Raw genomic sequence first — 16,662 nt, 5'->3', positions numbered from 1 at the left:
CTGTTTTAAAGAACAATTTATTTCATGCCCACATCCCTCCAGGCTATGAGTCTATTTAGTGAGGTTTATTAGTGAAGGGCAATGACTGGCATGTCCTCTGAATAAGCACTCACTGGCCAATAAAAACAAAGAACACAAATATGCCATTCAGAAATACACAGCATTGTTTAAAAATAGCAACACCCATTTCTGCTGGAACTGAGAAGAGGGTACTGGTCTCCAGAGACAGCAGAGCACAGAAGAATGCTATGTTGTTTTGGAAGTCAGGATACGTGGACTTGAGATATACGATAAATGATTCATCTGCTTCAGACTGTTTCTTTAGCTGTAAAATTCAATGTCTGTATCAGATTCAGTTAATGCATTCCTGAACTACAGACATGCAGGTACTCAAACATGACTTCTTACTTTATGTATGCAAAACCTGCACAGGTACTATGGGTTGCCAAATTTCACTTTTTCCCCTAAAATAAACTTCTAAAAAAAAAAAAAAACCCTGTATACTACTACCTTGTAAATGGAAAATATGATTTACATGGTATTAAAGGATATAGTGACTGTAAATTTAAAATGCAATAAAACAACAAACAATTATTAAATTCTAGCTATCAAACTGTTGGCTGACCTTATTCAGCTCTCTGAGAAAAACAAATGAGTAACTATATCTAAGAGAGCAATTCTAGCATCAAACTGAGAGTTTCTCCTTGACTTGTCAAGAAAACAGTGAAAGGGAAATCAAAAGGGCTTAAGGTTTTTATTATATGATTCAATATTATTTAATGCAGCATCTTCATACCAACTAAATTCAACTCCATGACAACCAAAATTACCTTTTGTAACAGCAGCAAATGTCCTACACTCTGCATCAAATAATCACCCTGTTACTTCTGATTCTAAATTTTATCTTGATTCTTCATACGACCCACCTAACCTACTTTCTCAAAACCATCAATATTGTCATGAGACACACGTAAATAATTTTGAGGGCAATGGAGTACTGTGAAAAGAACACGGCTGGGAAGTTACATTAGGGTTCTAAGCTGAGTTTCATTAGATTTGACCTTGACACTAGCAAGTTAATTAACCCCTCTGAGCCTCAGAATGCTCACTCACATTAACATGCTTATGTCACTGTTAAAAGAAAAAAAATGCATGTAACGTGCTTAACACAGCACCTGAACCTGGTAGACATTCAATAAATACTGTATTTAAAATAATTTAATTTCTTCAAATAAATTTTCAAAATTCTATCAAAATGCATTCCCTTTAAAGAACAGTAGCTTGAAAGGAAAAAAAAAATAGTTTGCCACTTTTCTTTTATAATAAAGTTGTATTATATATAACTTTTACTTCCAAAGCTACAAAATCCATAAAGCACTGACTGGCAAAGGTAGCAAAAACATTTTGTCCTCGATAAAATAAAAACACTATTTGTCAAAATGAAAAAGAGCACTCTTAATTGATACCACCACCTAAGTGTACGCAGGCCTTTTCTTTCTTAAAAAAAAAAAAAAAAGAAAGAAAGAAAGGGTCAATACAGTAGAAAAGACAGAGTGACAATGTCTTAAATAAAAGTTTCAGCCAAGTTGGGCACTTAATTCTGAAAAGAGCCACATTTAGACCACAACTAATAACACTATTGCCTACCAGATGCAGTAAACAACGAGCAAAATAAAAAGCAGTCCAGTGCTAATCCAACAACAGCAGTCCTGGTCACCTAATAAATGTAGTAGTAATGTGCTCCAGGACCCGTGCTAGTCATTTTGGATGTATTATTTACAATCTATACAAGTGTGCAAAATAGACATTGTTATCCCCAGTTCAACATGAAGAAACTGAAGTCCAGAGGTGTTACTTGCCTGTTCAAGGTCTCTACCTGTGAACACCAGAGCTGTATTCAAACAGTACTTGATGCCAAAACCAATCTCCCTTCACTAGTCCATTTCTCTCTTTTTAGACATAAACATGTGAGCAAGAATATTCCTCAGTGCTTTGAAAAGTCATAAACTGATAGCAGTCCTCTGTTCCCTCTTTCCCTTCTTTTAGTTTCTCATCTGTTGCATATCAGTTCTCTAACTCCAAGTCACTCATTCGTTGACAGTTGCTGAAACCTGTCTTGTGCCCTGGCCCTATAAAAAACTGTCCTCGGAAAGGCAGAAGAGAATAAAGTCAAGGCAAGGCTTCCAATTTATCTGGGACTTAAACTAAAGGCTCACAAATAATGAAAAATTCTCTTATGTGGTCAACCAATATGGGCATGTTCCAATTTATACGGATGACTAAGGCAGACACAATATGTAGAATCATACAAATTTGTGCAAATCATATATATTTAACAGAATGCTTAATTGAGTCAGATTTTCACAAAGTACCTAGAAGCTTTCATCTTTTATTCGGGGAATGCATTTTAAGGCAGGGATTTACATATAAATAAAAACTACTTAAGTTAAAGAATATTTAATTCTATTTTTTAAATGCAAATGTTCATCTAATGAACAGTATCTAGTTGATGTAAGGCCTAACTTTGCACTTGAAAATGAGTATACCTAACCACATACAGCCACACTCATGGGTCTAAATCACTGAGTTCCGTGAACCACTCTGTTGTACAGTCCAAAATGTAAGCCTTATACTTCTAGGCATTGTAAGCCAGCTAACATGACTGATCCTCATGACAACCTATTATAAGCATTATTATTCTGATTATTACATATGATAAAAGTGGGTCACAGAGAAGTAATTTACCCAAGATCACACAGCCGGTAAAAAAAAAAGACAGCAAGACTTGAAACCCAAGTACTCTGACCCCTCAGCCTGTATCCACTACACTTCCCTGCCCACTGTATAGAAGCACATTCATAAGCAGACAGAGAATACCACAAAGCTATAGACCTACTCTCTACTGAGCTCCTACTATATGCCAGGCACCACGCACTGGAGATGAAAGAAAGCCTGGCCCTGAGCTGAAGGAGACTCTTACTCTTTTTTAAGCAGATTCAGGGTAGGTTAAAAACAAAGAAGTCACCAGTTCTTTGAGCGTGAACATATCACCAGTGTGATGGCTAGCATGCCATCCTGTGTTAGAAGCACAATGCAAGGGACAACTAACTTAAATAACAGTATGAGCCTTAGAAGCACCAAACTTTTTTTTTTTTTTAAAGAGAGTTCACGTGCATGAGCAGGGGGAGGGGCAGAGGGAGAAGCAGACCCCCTCCCCCCTCACTGAGCAGAAAGCCTGACAGGTGGCTCTATCTCAGAACCCTGGGATCATGACCTGAACCAAAGGCAGGTGCTCAACCGACTGAGCCACCCAGGTGCCCACTTTTTTTTTACTTTAAATAGTTGCAATACACTTATCTGGAACAGGAGCGTAGGAAACATTATATAAACCTTTCCTTAATGGTTTCTGGCCATCACTGGGAGGGCCAAAAGCACTGCAAAAATGTAATACAGTGTTTCAGGAATGAGGGGCCATTTGCCCCTACTTTTAAAAAATTTAAATAGTTCTATCTCTATTCCAGATGCTATTACACAAGGTTATTGCCTACCCTAGGAGTTACACCCTCTTCTTATCTGATATGACACAGAAGAGTTAATCAGTAACCCTACTTTAATTTTTTAAGTTTAAATTGTCAGTGAAGGTCCCCTCTCCAGAGGGAAGTACTTGGATTCATGTCTGTTTACCCGTTTCCTTTGATGTTCAATCAGGTACAATAAAAGGAGGTAGCTAATTATAAAAACAAATTTTGTCAATTTTAAAACTTTTACCCATGACAAACCTGGGAAGAGAAAGATGTGAAATATCTTACCTCAAACAGGGACCATGATGATAATAACAGATCGTCTTTAATGAGCAGTACCTACTGTGTGCCAGGTATGTCCTAGGAGCTTCATAGGTATTCATTATTTTATCCTCACATTATCCCTATGAAATAGATCATTCTAATCTCCATCGTCTAAATAAGAAAAATGAGGGCCAAGTTCACACAGAAAGCTGCAGGACTAGAATCTGAATCACATGCTGGGGTAAAAGCGACAATAAAACCCTCGGACGTCTTTGCGACCAAGCAAGTAAAGTAAATGTGTGAAGTGGCTCAGTTTTAAGATTACAGGGCTGCAATTCTCAACCTTGGCTGCATACTGTAATCACCTGGGGAAGACACCATGTGGGTTTCACCCCCATAGACTGTGACTGATTGGGTTTGGGAGCTGCCCACGTGATTCTAAGGGGCAGTCAGAGCTAAGAACCACTGTGTATAGACACAGAGGGTGGGGCATGGCCCACCTGAAAGCAGTTTTTAAAAAATTTAAGAGGTTAAGTAAACACTGTGCTGGTCAAAGGTTGTAACCCCTGCCCCACTAATCAGTAGAATTAATGTGCAGCAGAAGCGGGAGATAGTGGAGGAAAGAGACATACTGGCTGGCAAACATAGACATTTGTTTTCACTGGAGAGGGTGTTGCTTAGTCTTGAAATTTTCCCCAGGTCACCCCTCACCGTCTATTTATGGAATGGGTCTACTACAAAAGGCACTTGAAGTTAGACGTAACCTACTTTCAAAATAATCTCTGGAGTACAACCCATTCTTAAACTGAAGATGACCTAAATATGCTCACTTAACAAATGTATACCTTCAGATTACAGGGCCAAACTACTTAAACATTTCAAGAGTCATATATATATATATATATATTTTTTTAAAGAAGGCCACTCATAATTAACTCTGATCTTAATCCAACTCAGGTCAAGAGATCTCACTTAACTAAACAAGTCCTAAGAATGGACAGCCTAATGCCCTCAAAACAAATCTATGCAGGTGGTACAACATAGCGCTGCTGAGTAAAATGTCATTTGTCATTGGAAAAGGGAAGCAAAAGCTGCATACCATCAGAAAATCTTCATTAAATGGCCTGCAGATGTGAAATCCAAAATACATGCTCTAGAAGTCAATCGTGAATCCATTAAAAAAAGAAACGATAGCCTGCTTAGGAAATCATTCTTCAGGCAAAACCGTATTATAATTGTTGCAGCACAATTCAAGAGGAAATGGCAAAATACATTAAGAAACGGACGTTAAGTCCACTCAAACTAGCTACATTTTTTCATCTCCTGCTACAAAACAAATGTTGTATATTTTAATGGCCTTGTATTACCACTTGCCACCAGTCTCCCCTACTACCACCACCAAAAGAAGGCAAATAAAAGGAGAAAAGAAATTGAGATTGATTTTCAAAATCAAATACTGCAAATACAGGCCATGACTCAGAAATCAGGGCCTCAGTCAGTCCCAGCATTGGCTGCTGAGGCAGAAGCTCTACTTGGGCAAAATATTTTGTTGTTATTTTGTTTTGTTTTGCTTTTCAAAAAGCAGAGACAGGGAAGTGAAGCCTGAGAAAGCAGACAAAAGTGCGCTGAATTAATCTTCCCACCACAGTTCAGGATAACAGCTCGTTTGTTGACTGAATAAATATATATTGATTCCCTCATGAGTGTCCCGCACTGTGCACTGCTGAGGATGTACTGGTGAACTTGACGGCATCTGTTTGCTTGGGTCTCCTAAACTAAGACACCAAGGCACCAACCTCATATCATCCACCATACACGCCCCTTCCAGCCACATGTGGGAAAATCCAGTCCTGCCCTTGTAGTATTAGATGGCAAAATTATCCCTTTGTCTAACTGTACTGAACTTCTTAGGGAAACCACTAATGTCTTCTAAGTAAAATAAGTAAATACATAAATACCCAGAATTTGTATACCAACAATAAGTCATGGGTAAATTTCAACAAGTTTAAAGAAAAATTTTCTTAACCTAAGTCTGTATCAAAACAGGTTTCTTTTTGAACCAAACCCAGACCCAGCTCACATATTTTCACTGCCTGTGGCTATGCAGCTTCAGTAAGCTAAAAATACTTCCCTTTCTTCTAAGTTGGGAAGAGAAAATAAGACCAAGCAATCAGCCACATGTCATTTTCTCTCATTTTAATTTTTTTTTACTAGAAAACACTCAAAATAGCTGAAGCAACGAAAAGGCATCTGTTTTCTATTTGTATACACATACACTGACACAAACATCCATCCAGCTTGTATCTTCCCAGTAATATGAAATAAGCTATATTTGCATTATCAGCAAAGACTGTCAACATTTCACTACTCACAGCTTTCTAGTAGTATTTTTTTTTTTGGTTGGGGAGCGGACTGCATGACTGTTGAAAACTAGACACAAGTACAAGTAAAAGCTTTCACAAAATATGTATAGGACGACTATGCTCTTAAGACCACATGGTGCTTAGTTCAGTCATGCATCATTTATGTTTCTGAAATTTACATTAAATGAGATTCTAAAATAGAAGGATAGGAATTTTAAATCTTTCTGCAGGTCTTGCTCAAGTTGTGTTCACTGTATCTGATAGAACGAAAAACTGTGTTTCTCCCCTTGGACTTCTCAAGGCTAACTGTAAAATACACAACACACAGACACCCTTACCTCTGCGATAAACTAAAAGTTACTCAGGAAGACAAACTTTTTTTTTCCCCAAAAAAACATACCTGCAAGATGGTGAACAGTAGTAGTGTGGACTTTTCCAACACTTCCAACATCACTAAAGTCACCCTATTAACAGAAACTACCAGGTCTAGGTTCCATTCGACTGGGCCATTGGTTTGGGCAGCTAGGTCATGGCTAAATTTCCCTTGAAAAAACAGCATAGTTTGAATAATCACTGCCAATCTCCATTTCTTATGCTATTGACAAAGTCAACTCAAAGCGAATACCCAGCAACAGAGACCATGCCCCCCCCACCCCGGGATGGGCTGGCAGAAACAGAGGAATGGCTACTGGTCGGCCTGCCCAGACTACAGCTGGGCCACTGACAAGTGCTGGGGTAAAGCGCTCAGTAGGCGCCGTCGCATCCAACGCCCGGCGCGACCGGCCGCTGGTGCTAGCCATTTCAAACGTAACCGCCGGAGGAAGTGGGAGGTGGGGATGTCATCTCCCTTGACACTTCGGAAACCCGGCGGCCCTGCAGGGCTCGCCTCTGATGTCCGTGATGGTCAGAAGTGGCACCCTCAGTGCCAGCGTTTCACCAAAGCCACTTTTCCAGCCGGGGCGGGAGGCGCGGGGCGAAGTTGGCCACCGGCCGCGCGCGTCCCGTTAACCGTACCTTGTAACTGGGCGGAAAGGGACTCCTGGTGTTGCTGGTACTTGAGCGCCACCGCCTCGGCTTTCCGCAGCTGCGTCTGCAGCTCGTAATAGAGCATCGCGCCGTAGAGAAAGCCGAACACCACGGTCAGCAGCAGCAGCGTCTGGAAAATCCGCTTTTGCTTTCGGGAGCACATCCCGTTTCCCATAGTCCCGCCTGGACCCCGCGCCGCGGCCACCCCCGCCGCCGCCGTCCCTTCCTCCCCTCTGCCTGAGCGGAGCTCCTCAGCAGCAGCCGCCGCAGGAGGTGGCCGGACGCAGCATGAGGAGAAGACGCGAGACACAAAAGCGGGGCCCGAGGGGAAGTGGCGCTCGCTCAGTCCCCGCGCGCCGCGGGGCGCACAACCATCGACGCCGCCTGGGCAGCGGCCGCCAAACTTTTGCGAGGCTGGCTCTCCGCGAGTGCACGGGCCCGAGAGTGGGCCCTCCGCATACTTCCGAGCGGGCTCTGCCCGCGCCGGTCCCCAGACACCGCCTGCCTTTTTTCCTCCTCCCCACTTTTTGGCTCGGCTGCCCCCGGCGGCGCTCGGAGTCCCGCCCCGGCCGCTCCCCGCCCCCTCGTGGCGGCTCCCCACTGCGCGACTTTGTTGCCACCAAAAGGAGGGGGTGCGCGCCCAACAAAGGGACGCGGCTCCCGGCGGCGCCTCCGTGCGCGGCCCGCGGGGGTAGGTGGATGGGCGGGGGCCGGCTGGCCCGGCTGGGTTTGGGGGGACGGCGGGCCGGTGTCACTGACGGGGCTGCCGAACCTTGGCCGCCGCCGCCGCCTCCCACCCAACTTACGTGTCACCCACGGCCCCGCTATTCTGGCCAACGGGATTCCGGGAGGAAGTCCCACTCGGGCTCCCCGCTCATTGGGCCCGTCCGAGCCGCCGCTCCCTCCCTTCGGGGAGGCAGTGCGGGGCTCGATTGGACGCCGGCTTTGTCCGTCCGACCCCGGGGCCGCGCCTTTCCCTCCCACCGCGGGGGCCCGCGACGGGCTCCGTGGGCAGAGCTGCCGCCTGGCGCCGGGGTGCGCCCACGTGGAGCGCGGGTGGATGGGGAGAGGTCGCCGAGCCAGGGGCGGGAAGGTTGGGGTGCCCGGGCGACGTGTCCCGGCTTGCGGCTGGGTGAGCTACGGTGCGCACGTGTGTGAGAGTGCAAGTGAGTGTGTGCGTGACCCAGCACTCGGAATGCACGTGGGGAGAGGAGTACAGTGTATATAAGTGAGAGAGAGTGGGTGGGAGCAACTGCTTACACTCTACCAAATACCCTTTCTTCCTTTCTTACCCCAGCCACTGGGCAGATGCGGCAGACACACGGCATAGCTACACCGTCAGCATAAGCTGCGTAGCCGAACCGGTGATGTCTTGCCAATGGACTCTTGCCCCATCCCGCGTGCTAGAGTGAATGCGTGTGTGCTCATTGATGGCAGGACACGAGTCGGGAGACTCAGCCACGCTAACACGCTAGACTTACTGCTCAACTATCCATGTGGGTTGGGGAAATCAGCTTGCCTTTGGCAGAGGGGAAAGAAATGATCTCATTTTCTTTCCGGGGCTCCAAACAGAGTAATTTAAAAACAAATCTCAGCGGCTGAAATAAGTATGCATACATTTTGTCATATGTATTTGCTTGATTGTACATCAGTTACATTGCTAAATTACATTTTAAAGGCCAACAAAGGTTCCCTATGTAAAACAAAGTAAAACTTAATAAAACCACAAACCTCTTCAAAGAAAATCAAATTCAAAGAAAACAGTGCTTTTCTTCTTTTTATATACTTGAGGGGGGAAAATTGAGGTTAGGCATAAATGATAATTTTGTTTCTGCTCTTGACCTGACTTCTAAGAAAGTAAATTATTTCTCAAATGCCTCAGAAATGTCATGGAATTTATTTTATGCTGCATAATTTTTATGATATTCTAACCAGACTTTAGTTATCACAATAATAGCCAATGGGTGCTCAAAATGAGGGTAGATCTGCATAGCCAATTAAACATAAAGGTGGTCTCTGATGCAGAACTTTTTTAGGTAGACTCTGAAATTAGAGAATGCTAAACCATAAAATAAACCTCCTTACAACCTAGCAAGCCTATGACATTTATACTACCATGAAAACTAAGTTTGCCTGGCATCTGCTTTTCCCTAATAAACAATAACTTACAATATAACAATAATTATATTGTTCAAAATGCTTTCATTTACGCCTGGGTGGCTCAGTTGGTTAAGCGACTGCCTTCGGCTCAGGTCATGATCCTGAAGTCCCAGGATCGAGTCCCGCATCGGGCTCCCTGCTGAGCAGGGAGCCCGCTTCTCCCTCTGACCCAACCCCCTCTCATGCTCTCTCTCATTCTCTCTCTCAAAATAAATAAAATCTTAAAAAAAAAATGCTTTCATTTACAAATACACTATCTCACTTTTCACACCCAGATTAGGTATTAGCCTCACAGTTTGGTAAAGAAACTAAAGTTTATTAAAGGGACTGTGATAGCTCTAGGACTTACATTCGACATGCAGAAAGGAGTTCAGCAGGAGTAGATCTAGGTTAGAATCCTGCTATTTTTATCTCTTTCTCCTGTGGAAGCCACAGTTCTCATTCTTTTTAAACAAATGATATTAACAAACTGTCTGGTCCGTTAAAATGAGAACCTGGTTTAAAAAGAAAATTATTTAAGCAAGTTTTAGAATTTTGTTCTGTCATACAGATATTATATAGCCCTACTTGTTATTCAACCTACCACTATTTAAATTTCCCTCGTTCAGTTTTACTCTTAAAAACTGAGACTGAATAGTTCCTGCAACCTTGTTAAAATTCCTTATAAAAAGTCCTTGGTATTATCAGTGTACAATTTGCTAAATAAACTCTTCTTCCAAAAGTACTACCAAAACTACTCAGGAGGAAATGAAGCAACAATCCTGGCCCATAAAAGGAGAGAAAATTATCTTAACTGAAAAGGAAGGAAGGGAGGGAGGGAGGGAGGGAAAGACAGACAAAAAAAGAAAGAGAGAAAGAGAAAGGAAGGAAGAAATTGTACAGAGGGTTGGAAAATTATTACTCATACATTACACAGTTTGCAATATTTAGTTGTATTTCAGAATCTTTGGAAGATTCTTATGCTTCTGGAATACATGATTACTCATTTTAAACCTCTGATTCCTTTGCATCTGATTTCAGAATCCAAAGGTATTCTTTGCCTAAAGCTGCTGGCTGACTCTACAGAATATAATAAATGTAGGCCATAAAACACAACTCAATATTTTAGTCATAAAATTTGAAAGAGAACAAAAATTATTACCTGGACTTATCCATTATTTCAAATTCAGGAAGGGTATGCAGAAGTATATAAAATCACTAATGGCAGTGTCTTTATAAAATTACTTTTCCAAGGTGAAGTATGCTGCTAGTTTCTTAAAAATATCAGTATAAAGCTTTTGAGAGGCCAACATTGGGGAAGCTATCCAGGGCCTATAAATTTAATTTACATAACATTGCCTTTGGGTAGAACTTGTAATAGATGAGCTATTTCTACTGGTCTTGTGAGGTTCGTTGTTAGTTCTATTTTATTTTTATTTATCATTTTTAAAATAGTATTATATAATTATATTTCTATATGCCATATATTTAACAATACATATAATTTTAAAATTATATATCCTGAGGTATTTCACCAGTTTAATATTTTATTTCTAAGCAGGAAGAAATTAAAGATTAAAGGTCTTACATTTGAGAAGGACTCAGGTAATATTTGGAAACCCTAGCATTCTTATATTTATCATTTCAATAAAATTTGTTCATTTTCAAAATAGGGGAAGGCAAGAAAAATATAGCTGAGGGATACAGCCGGTGTATAATTTATAAAAATAGATGACCCACCCTAGAGTAAGTAGTTTCCATTGTCTGTGAAATTTTTCAATTAAATCTCTTTCTACAAATTGAATTCAATAGTTTGCAAGAGACATCAACACCTAAGAAAAGGTGATGAATGTTAAATAATTTTTTTAAAAATTTGTAGCCAAAAAAACAAAAATAATAAATAAATAAAAATTTGTAGCTGTGTGGTGATGGATGTTAATTAGAGTTATTGTGGTGACCATTTTGCAATAAATACTTATATTGAATCATTATGTCATACACCTAAAAATAATATAGTGTTATATGTCAATTATATATCAATAAAAAAATAAAATTGTAAATGGTGTTTCAGTATTAATAAAGCACAGCTTTAACCTTTTCATGTAAATCTCGCAGAAATCAACTATCCTTTTTCCTCTGCAGAAAACTATACTCTCCATCTCTGCCTTTTTGCCACTTCACCCATTTGCTATCACCTAATTAACACAAGGCTTCCTGCTTGCCAATTATATGTACTCTGTTTTGAGAGGTAAGGAAGCTACATTCAAGATATTCTGTTTTTTTGAGGACTCTGTGAGAGATGTTTTGAAACTCCTTTTCCACAAAATTTTGCTAATGACCTGGTGATAATTGTTAGCAGATTAACAAAGTATGAAAATTATTTCATAATTAAAAAATGAAAATTATTTAGGAGCCCCTAAATGTGTAGATATGTAGCTAGACTAAAGAAATAAGAACTATCATGTCAAATGTCTTTAACATCCTTCTAAAGCAGGACAATCTAGTATACCATAAACTCTTCCAAATTCTAAGGTGGCATAAGAAATTATTTTGAATTTGTTGCTTAATGTTTATTATAGCTAGCATATTAGTTTTAGAAAAGAGTTTAGTTTCATAGAATATTTGAATATATGGAAAAGGACCATATGTGAGACTCAGGTGAACTGGACTTCCCAAATCTTCCATTGATTCTTTCAGGCCGCTTTCACCAGCTGACTGTCTTCAGTAACTCAGAGACTTCAGATAAACAGATGGTGGGAAGATCAGTAGTCAATGAAACATGACATTTTTAATGTTACCCCCAAAATGTATAGTTTATTGGATTGCTTTGTATAAAAGACGTGCTTGGTTTATCCATGACCATTTTATAGAATTGGTATTAAAATTTTAATGTTATATGATAGGTATGTGTAGTAATTTCTTAATTATCATGAGACATGGCTGATCATATTTATGATGTATCCAATGCTAAGTCCTGGGTCAGAAATTCAACATTCAATTTCAGAACTATTCCTAAGGGAAATCATAATCTGCTCCATAAATATTTTTTTATGCTCTAGCTTCAGGAATATTTTGAGTCAAAACAAAGGAACTGTCAATGGTTTTACTTAGAAATAAAGTGGAGCGAACTTTCAAGAAAAGAAAAAGATCGTAAGAGTCGAGTTACCTCAGCATTAAGTTCAGCTCATATTAAAATTGTGAAATAAAAACACATGTCTTCCCTCACTCTACTCCTTCTCATTCTACTCTCTAGTGCAACTTTTCAAATCTTGGCATCCAACATCCCAGGAATCTCCTTTTGTTTCCCAGGATCCTTGTCTAGGACTATGCCCTTCACTCCCTACTACCCACCCACATACGCATACATTGTCCTTCCCTTCTTGAAGACAAAGGACAAAAATCTAAAATAATCTTCCTCAAAACACCTATTACTGTCCTTCGAGTAATCAGTTATTCAAAGGAAAGCAAATTGGATACATTAATTAATAGGAAGATATTAACAGATGAATTATAAACTTATTATTGCTCTCAAGAATTTTGTGAGAAAATATATTAAGCCAAAGGACTGAACTCTAATGGCATAATCCTAGACAGGCTGGTGAGCAGATGAGTCATAATTATGGATAGAAGAGTTTCATTTTTTGCTACTTAGCTCCTGATTCTCCTGCCCAATTGTAAAGGGATTCAGGAACATTCAAAAGTGACTCAAGATGCCTACTGCCAGTATACAAATCCCATTTAAGTTACAAACTACCGGGAGTCGGACCGGGTGCGGGCGGCTGCGGCGCGGGCTCCGGGTGGGCCCAGCGGGCAGCGGGAAGGAGGGGTCGCGCTGTGGCTGCGGACGCCGCTCAGTCGGACTCCTCGGCCGCGTGGCCATGAACCTGGAGCGGCTGCGGAAGCGCATCCGGCAGTACCTGGACCAGCAACAGTATCAAAGTGCTCTATTTTGGGCAGATAAAGTAGCTTCACTCTCTCATGAGGAACCCCAGGACATTTATTGGTTGGCTCAGTGTCTGTACCTAACAGCACAATATCATAGAGCAGCTCATGCACTTCGGTCACGAAAACTGGACAAACTATATGAAGCATGTCGCTACCTTGCAGCTAGATGCCATTATGCTGCAAAAGAGCATCAGCAGGCTCTTGATATTCTTGATATGGAGGAGCCAATCAACAAAAGGTTATTTGAGAAATACTTGAAGGATGAAAGTGGCTTGAAAGACCCCTCCAGTGACTGGGAAATGTCACAGTCTTCGATAAAGAGTTCTATTTGTCTCCTACGAGGGAAGATCTACGATGCCCTGGATAACCGAGCTCTAGCTACCTATAGCTAGCTACAAAGAAGCTTTGAAGCTCGATGCCTACTGTTTTGAAGCATTTGATCTTTTAACATCACATCACATGTTGACAGCCCAAGAAGAAAAAGAACTTCTTGAGTCACTACCTCTTAGCAAGCTCTGTACTGAAGAACAGGAATTGCTATGCTTTCTCTTTGAGAACAAATTAAAAAAGTATAATAAACCTAGTGAAACTGTCCTCCCCGAGTCTGTAGATGGTTTGCAAGAGAATCTGGATGTGGTAGTGTCTTTAGCTGAAAGACATTATTATAACTGTGATTTTAAAATGTGCTACAAGCTTACTTCTGTAGTAATGGAGAAAGATCCTTTCCATGCAAACTGTTTACCTGTACATATAGGGACACTTGTGGAGCTGAATAAAGCAAATGAACTTTTCTATCTTTCTCATAAGTTGGTGAATCTATATCCTAGTAATCCTGTGTCTTGGTTTGCAGTGGGATGCTACTATCTCATGGTTGGTCATAAAAATGAACATGCCAGAAGATATCTCAGCAAAGCAACAACACTTGAGAAGACTTACGGGCCTGTGTGGGTAGCATACGGGCGCTCGTTTGCAGTGGAGAGTGAGCACGACCAGGCCATGGCTGCCTACTTCACGGCCGCACAGCTGATGAAAGGGTATTTGCCAATGCTGTACATCGGATTAGAATACGGATTGACCAATAACTCAAAATTGGCTGAAAGATTCTTTGGCCAAGCGCTAAGCATTGCACCAGAAGACCCATTTGTTATGCACGAGGTTGGCGTGGTTGCGTTTCAGAACAGAGAATGGAAAACAGCAGAAAAATGGTTCCTTGATGCTTTGGAAAAAATTAAAGCAATTGGAAATGAGGTAACAGTTGACAAATGGGAGCCTTTGTTGAACAACTTGGGGCATGTCTGCAGGAAGCTTAAAAAGTATGCCGAGGCCTTGGACTATCACCATCAGGCGCTGGTGTTAATTCTCCAGAACGCATCCACGTATTCTGCCATAGGGTATATCCATAGTCTGATGGGCAACTTTGAAAATGCTGTTGACTATTTCCACACAGCTCTTGGTCTTAGGCGAGAAGATACATTTTCTGTTACAATGCTTGGTCATTGCATTGAGATGTACATTGGTGATTCTGAAGCTTACATTGGAGCAGACATTAAAGACAAATTAAAATGCTATGACTTTGATGTGCATACAATGAAGACACTAAAAAACATTATTTCACCTCCATGGGATTTCAGGGAATTTGAAGTAGAAAAACAGACTACAGAAGAAACAGGGCTTGCACCACTAGAAACCTCAAGGAAAACTCCAGATCCCAGATCTTCCTTGGAAGAAACCTTCGAAATTAAAATGAACGAAAGTGACATGATGCTGGAGACCTCTATGTCAGACCACAGCACATGATTGCAGACAGCTCTCAGCTCCATTTTGTCCTGGGGGAGGTCAGGGTTTCCTCACATCCTTGTCCTATCTTCAGAATTCCCCATTTCTTGACACAAAGGCAGACTGCACCTCTCCGTTTAGGCATAGAGACGTGCTGGAAGAGACCGGACTGCACACCTTTGCAACACATGTTTTCTGATCCTACAAAACAATTCTGTGTAGAGGAATAAAGAGGTAAATTGTGTATTATGTCTTTTTTTTTTTTTCTTTTTCAATCACCTTTTCTTTTGGACTGATTTTAGGTTTATGGACAAAAGCTGCAAAGGTAGCAGAGAGCTCCCACAGACCCCTCACCGGGTTTCTCCCCATTCACATCTTAAGTAACCAAGGAACCTTGTCATAACAGAGAAGTGCATGCCGTCCAGGAGCCACAGTGCCCTGAGCTCTCCTCAGGCTCCTCTCTGCTGTGACCATGTCTCAGGCTTCTCTGGTCTTTCATGACCTAGATGGATTTGAGGAGGACTGGTCAGTTGTTTTGTAGAATATCCCTCGATTTGAGTTTGTTTGATGTATTTCTCATATTGGACTAGAGTTCTTGGTTTTGGGAAGAAAATACCACAGATGTGGATGAAGTACTGTTCTCATCACATGTTAGGGGGTACACAGTATCAGCATGACTTATCACAGACGGTGGTAATCTTGATGGTGTCTACCAGGTTTTTCTACTGTAAAGTTACTTTTTTCCCCCCTGCCCATAATGCATGCTTTAGAAGGAAGTCATGAGGGGCGCCTGGGTGGCTCAGTCGTTAAGCACCTGCCTTCAGCTCAGGTCATGATCCCCGGATTCTGGGATCGAGCCCCACATTGGGCTCCCTTCTCCACGGGAAGCCTGCTTCTCCCTCTCCCACTCACCCTGCTTGTGTTCCCTCTCTCGCTGTGTCTCTCTCTGTCAGATAAATAAAATCTTTTAAAAAAAGAAAAAAAAGTTACAAGCTACATATGAGGTCAACAGTCAGTCAGTAACTGTTAGGACCTTAATTCTCTTATCTGTAAAACTCAAGGGATAATCATATCTGTGCTGGTGAGCTTCAGAGAGAATAAACCCACAGGATTTAAGAGAACAAGACAAACTCTGGACTTCATTTAAATAAAATTGAATGTTGTAGTGATACTGTCACTGTCGACCTAAATTTGTTTGTACATTTCTGGAAAACTAACAGTTGATTTAAAAAAAATCAGCTACCCAGTTTAAAATGATAATTTTCTAATCATAATTATTAATTGAGCTTCTCTAATAGTTGAAAAGGGATGAATTATGACCTTAAGGGACTTTCCTTGTAATCCACTTATTCAAGCTAGATTTCTAATTCTTGGGTTATAATTTATGGACTAATGTTTTCTTTCTTTTTTTTTTTTAATTTATTTGACAGAGAGAGACACAGCGAGAGCAGGAACACAAGCAGGGGGAGTGGGAGAAGGAGAGGTAGGCTTCCCGCAGAGCAGGGAGCCTGATGTGGGGCTCGATCCCAGGACGTGGGGATCACGACCTGAGCCGAAGACAGACGCTTCACGACTGAGCCACCCAAGCACCCCTGGACTAATGTTTTCATTATGCTTTACATGTCAAC

At 41.3% G+C, this 16,662-nt stretch overlaps 1 protein-coding gene and 1 pseudogene across 4 annotated transcripts in view; one reads left to right on the top strand and one right to left on the bottom strand.

Annotated features, from left to right (window-relative positions):
- Positions 1-7,987, bottom strand: part of GOLIM4 (golgi integral membrane protein 4) — a 78,384-nt gene extending 70,397 nt beyond the window's left edge. For all 4 annotated transcript variants that reach the window (XM_028103125.2, XM_028103124.2, XM_028103127.2 and 1 more), the window contains exon 1: positions 7,163-7,987. In XM_028103125.2, coding sequence (XP_027958926.1) covers positions 7,163-7,349 — 187 coding nt within the window. In that variant the 5' untranslated portion in view covers positions 7,350-7,987. The remainder of the gene's footprint in view (positions 1-7,162) is intronic.
- Positions 7,988-13,183: 5,196 nt separating this feature from the next.
- On the top strand, positions 13,184-15,263 carry LOC114209089 (cell division cycle protein 16 homolog pseudogene; annotated as a pseudogene).
- Positions 15,264-16,662: the final 1,399 nt, after the last annotated feature.

Source organism: Eumetopias jubatus, unplaced genomic scaffold (genome assembly GCF_037043125.1).
Source record: "Eumetopias jubatus isolate StellerSeaLion01/CBP00866 unplaced genomic scaffold, mEumJub1_p1.0 scaffold_1, whole genome shotgun sequence".
Lineage (NCBI taxonomy): Eukaryota > Metazoa > Chordata > Mammalia > Carnivora > Otariidae > Eumetopias > Eumetopias jubatus.
This window is presented reverse-complemented; position numbering and strand designations above follow the sequence as displayed.